Source organism: Etheostoma spectabile, chromosome 16 (genome assembly GCF_008692095.1).
Source record: "Etheostoma spectabile isolate EspeVRDwgs_2016 chromosome 16, UIUC_Espe_1.0, whole genome shotgun sequence".
Lineage (NCBI taxonomy): Eukaryota > Metazoa > Chordata > Actinopteri > Perciformes > Percidae > Etheostoma > Etheostoma spectabile.
Window position 1 is genome coordinate 18,101,577 of NC_045748.1, and position 2,514 is coordinate 18,104,090.

At 38.5% G+C, this 2,514-nt stretch overlaps 1 protein-coding gene across 2 annotated transcripts in view; it reads right to left on the bottom strand.

The window, feature by feature from the left end:
• rgs3a (regulator of G protein signaling 3a) overlaps positions 1 to 2,514 on the bottom strand; it is a 192,821-nt gene that overhangs the window by 176,542 nt on the left and 13,765 nt on the right. For both annotated transcript variants that reach the window (XM_032539756.1, XM_032539755.1), the window contains exons 4-5: positions 1,141 to 1,199; positions 953 to 1,047 (exon numbers count right to left, since the gene is read on the bottom strand). In XM_032539756.1, the coding sequence (XP_032395647.1) occupies positions 953 to 1,047; positions 1,141 to 1,199 (154 nt within the window). The remainder of the gene's footprint in view (positions 1 to 952; positions 1,048 to 1,140; positions 1,200 to 2,514) is intronic.

Below are 2,514 nucleotides of genomic sequence, written 5' to 3' on the forward strand. Positions count from 1 at the left end.
ATGGGGGTGGATCAATCATGCTTTGGGGTTGTATTGCAGTCAGTGGCACAAGGAATATTTCACGAGTAGAAGGAAAAAATGGATTCAATAAAATGTCAGCAAATTTTGGACACTAACTTGATGCCATCTGCGAAAAAGCTGAAGTTAAAGAGAGGATAGCGTCTACAAATGAATAATGATCCTAAACACACCTCAAAATCCACGGTGGATTACATCAAGAGGCGTAAACTGAAGGTTTTGCCATGGCCTTCACAATCTCCTGACCTCAACATAATTGAAAATCTATGGATAGACTTTAAAAGAGCAGTGCATGACAGACAGCCCAGAAATCTCAAAGAACTGGAAGACTTTTGGAAGGAAGAATGGGTGAAGATACCTCAAACAAGAATTAAAGACTTGGCTGGCTATAAGAAGTGTTTACAAGCTGTGATACTTGCCAAAGGGGGCAGTACAAGGTATTAACTCTGCAGGGTGCCCAAACTTTTGCAGACGCCATTTTTTGTTTTCTATTATTTTGAAAGTGTAAATGATGGAAATAAAATCTAACTTTTTGTGACATATTATACAAATGTTTAATTTGTCATTTGATGCCTTTTGGAGATTTTTCCACCTTTTCTTGGCTTCTTTATGCACGTTAATAAAACATTTTACCTGGGGTGCCCGAACCTTTGAGCCCCACTGTATATGTGTGACTAACCAACAAGTAAATCTTTGCACAAACAATTGTTTGGTATCAGCAAGACTTGAAAAGCCAAAAGCTGTGTATGTACAGTATAATGCAGAGCTAAACATGCATTTATTTACATATTCGTCACATTATTTACATATTTGTCACACTCCAATGGGTCTTAACTAAAACTATACCAAAATATACAAATTTTTAACAAATTTTGAAATTCTGTGCGACACTTCTGGGAAATGTAATGAATGTAGAAATTGATTGAATGCTCACAAGTAGAAGGTTTGTAAGAAGATGGGGTTCCTACAGTGAGGAACCATCTGAGTCTTCTGTCTGTTGCTTGGATCATTGTCTGGGAACATGCCAATCTGAAGAGGACAGCAAAACAAAAGTAAACACAGTCTAGTCTCCGCCTTTGTGTCACAAGTTTTTTTTGTATAATTCTGCACATTGGTACATACCTTAACATAAGAATCACATGGCCCATGGCACTCTTCAACCATGGCCCTAGCCTCCAAAACTGTAAACACATACAAATAGAACTGAATAAATGATGACTTTGTAATCACATTATGTAAATACACATCTCATTTTCAGGTGCTGGGTCAAAATGTCATCATTAATGAAATAAAACTGGACCCACAAATGATCTGCTCCACCGTTAAGTTTAGTGTGGCTCAGATCTTGCATGGTGTACAGTATTTCTGAATGAACACGCTGCTGCTCATGTGCACAGTGTGTGCATGTGTTTAAATAAGCAAAACTTCTGCAAGAGCTACATTTTCGAAACGTACAAATGTATTTTTATTTTGTCATCTTTTAATGGGCAAGGATGCAGTCTGAACAGGTGAGTATTCAGTCTGCAACAAAAGATGTGTAGGGTTTCTACTGTCCTGATGTCTGCGGGGAGTCAGGACAGCAAACAAGGATTTTTTGGAGCGATAGCTAAGCCCTACTCGTAGTTAGGTAAGTAGCAAGCCATTTAGCAGTAGCAAAGCATTGTGGATGGGCTGAGGTGTGTGGTTGTGTTGGATATAAGATTCCCAGCACAGCAGGCAAGTACCAGTGACCTAAATCGGATTTGAGCCACCACCAGTAGCAAGTGCAGGCAGACCAGCCAGGAAGGAGTCGAAAGTCTAGACTCAAAATGACAAGAGCCAGGACCAAAACATGTGTCGCCTTCTGGGTAAACAATTGACATATTCTCTTCATAATCTGCAGGAGTGGTTTGTCATAGCAATGTTGGCAGCGAAAAGACAGCTGGTCATACAGTGTCAAACCCAGGTTCCCAGCCTTCGGAGCTGCAAACACCACAAAGTTCTCGAAGTTGATGGAGAGGTCGTCGATAAGACAGCTACTTTTTTAAACTCAACAGTAATTATTAGGACATGGTTTGTGATGTTGCTGTACTGTGTTCTATTATCTTGAGAGGTGTTTTTTATATTCTACTCCCCTCATGTATGTAAATTGTAGTGAAAAAAAATTGACATTAAGATATTTTATCAAATATGTCATGCCAAAGTTGACAAAAAAAATGACAGAAAAAATATCAAGTTTGGCATCTAAAGAGAAAATGGACATTTACTCAGAGAAATGACAGGGGCACAAAAGACTTGAGAGAAGAGATAGAGAATCACAAACAAAAGTAAGAGCGTGCATGGTTTTGGTTGCTGGGAGACCAAAACTAACAACCACTTTTGTTGGAATAATGTAGCCGGCTCCCTTCCCACAATGCAAATTATTTGGTTCTTACCAAGATAAAAACACTTAGATTTAGAAGTGTTAAATCATTTATCTTGTCTTAAGAGTGAATTTCTTATTTTAAGTCTTCAACT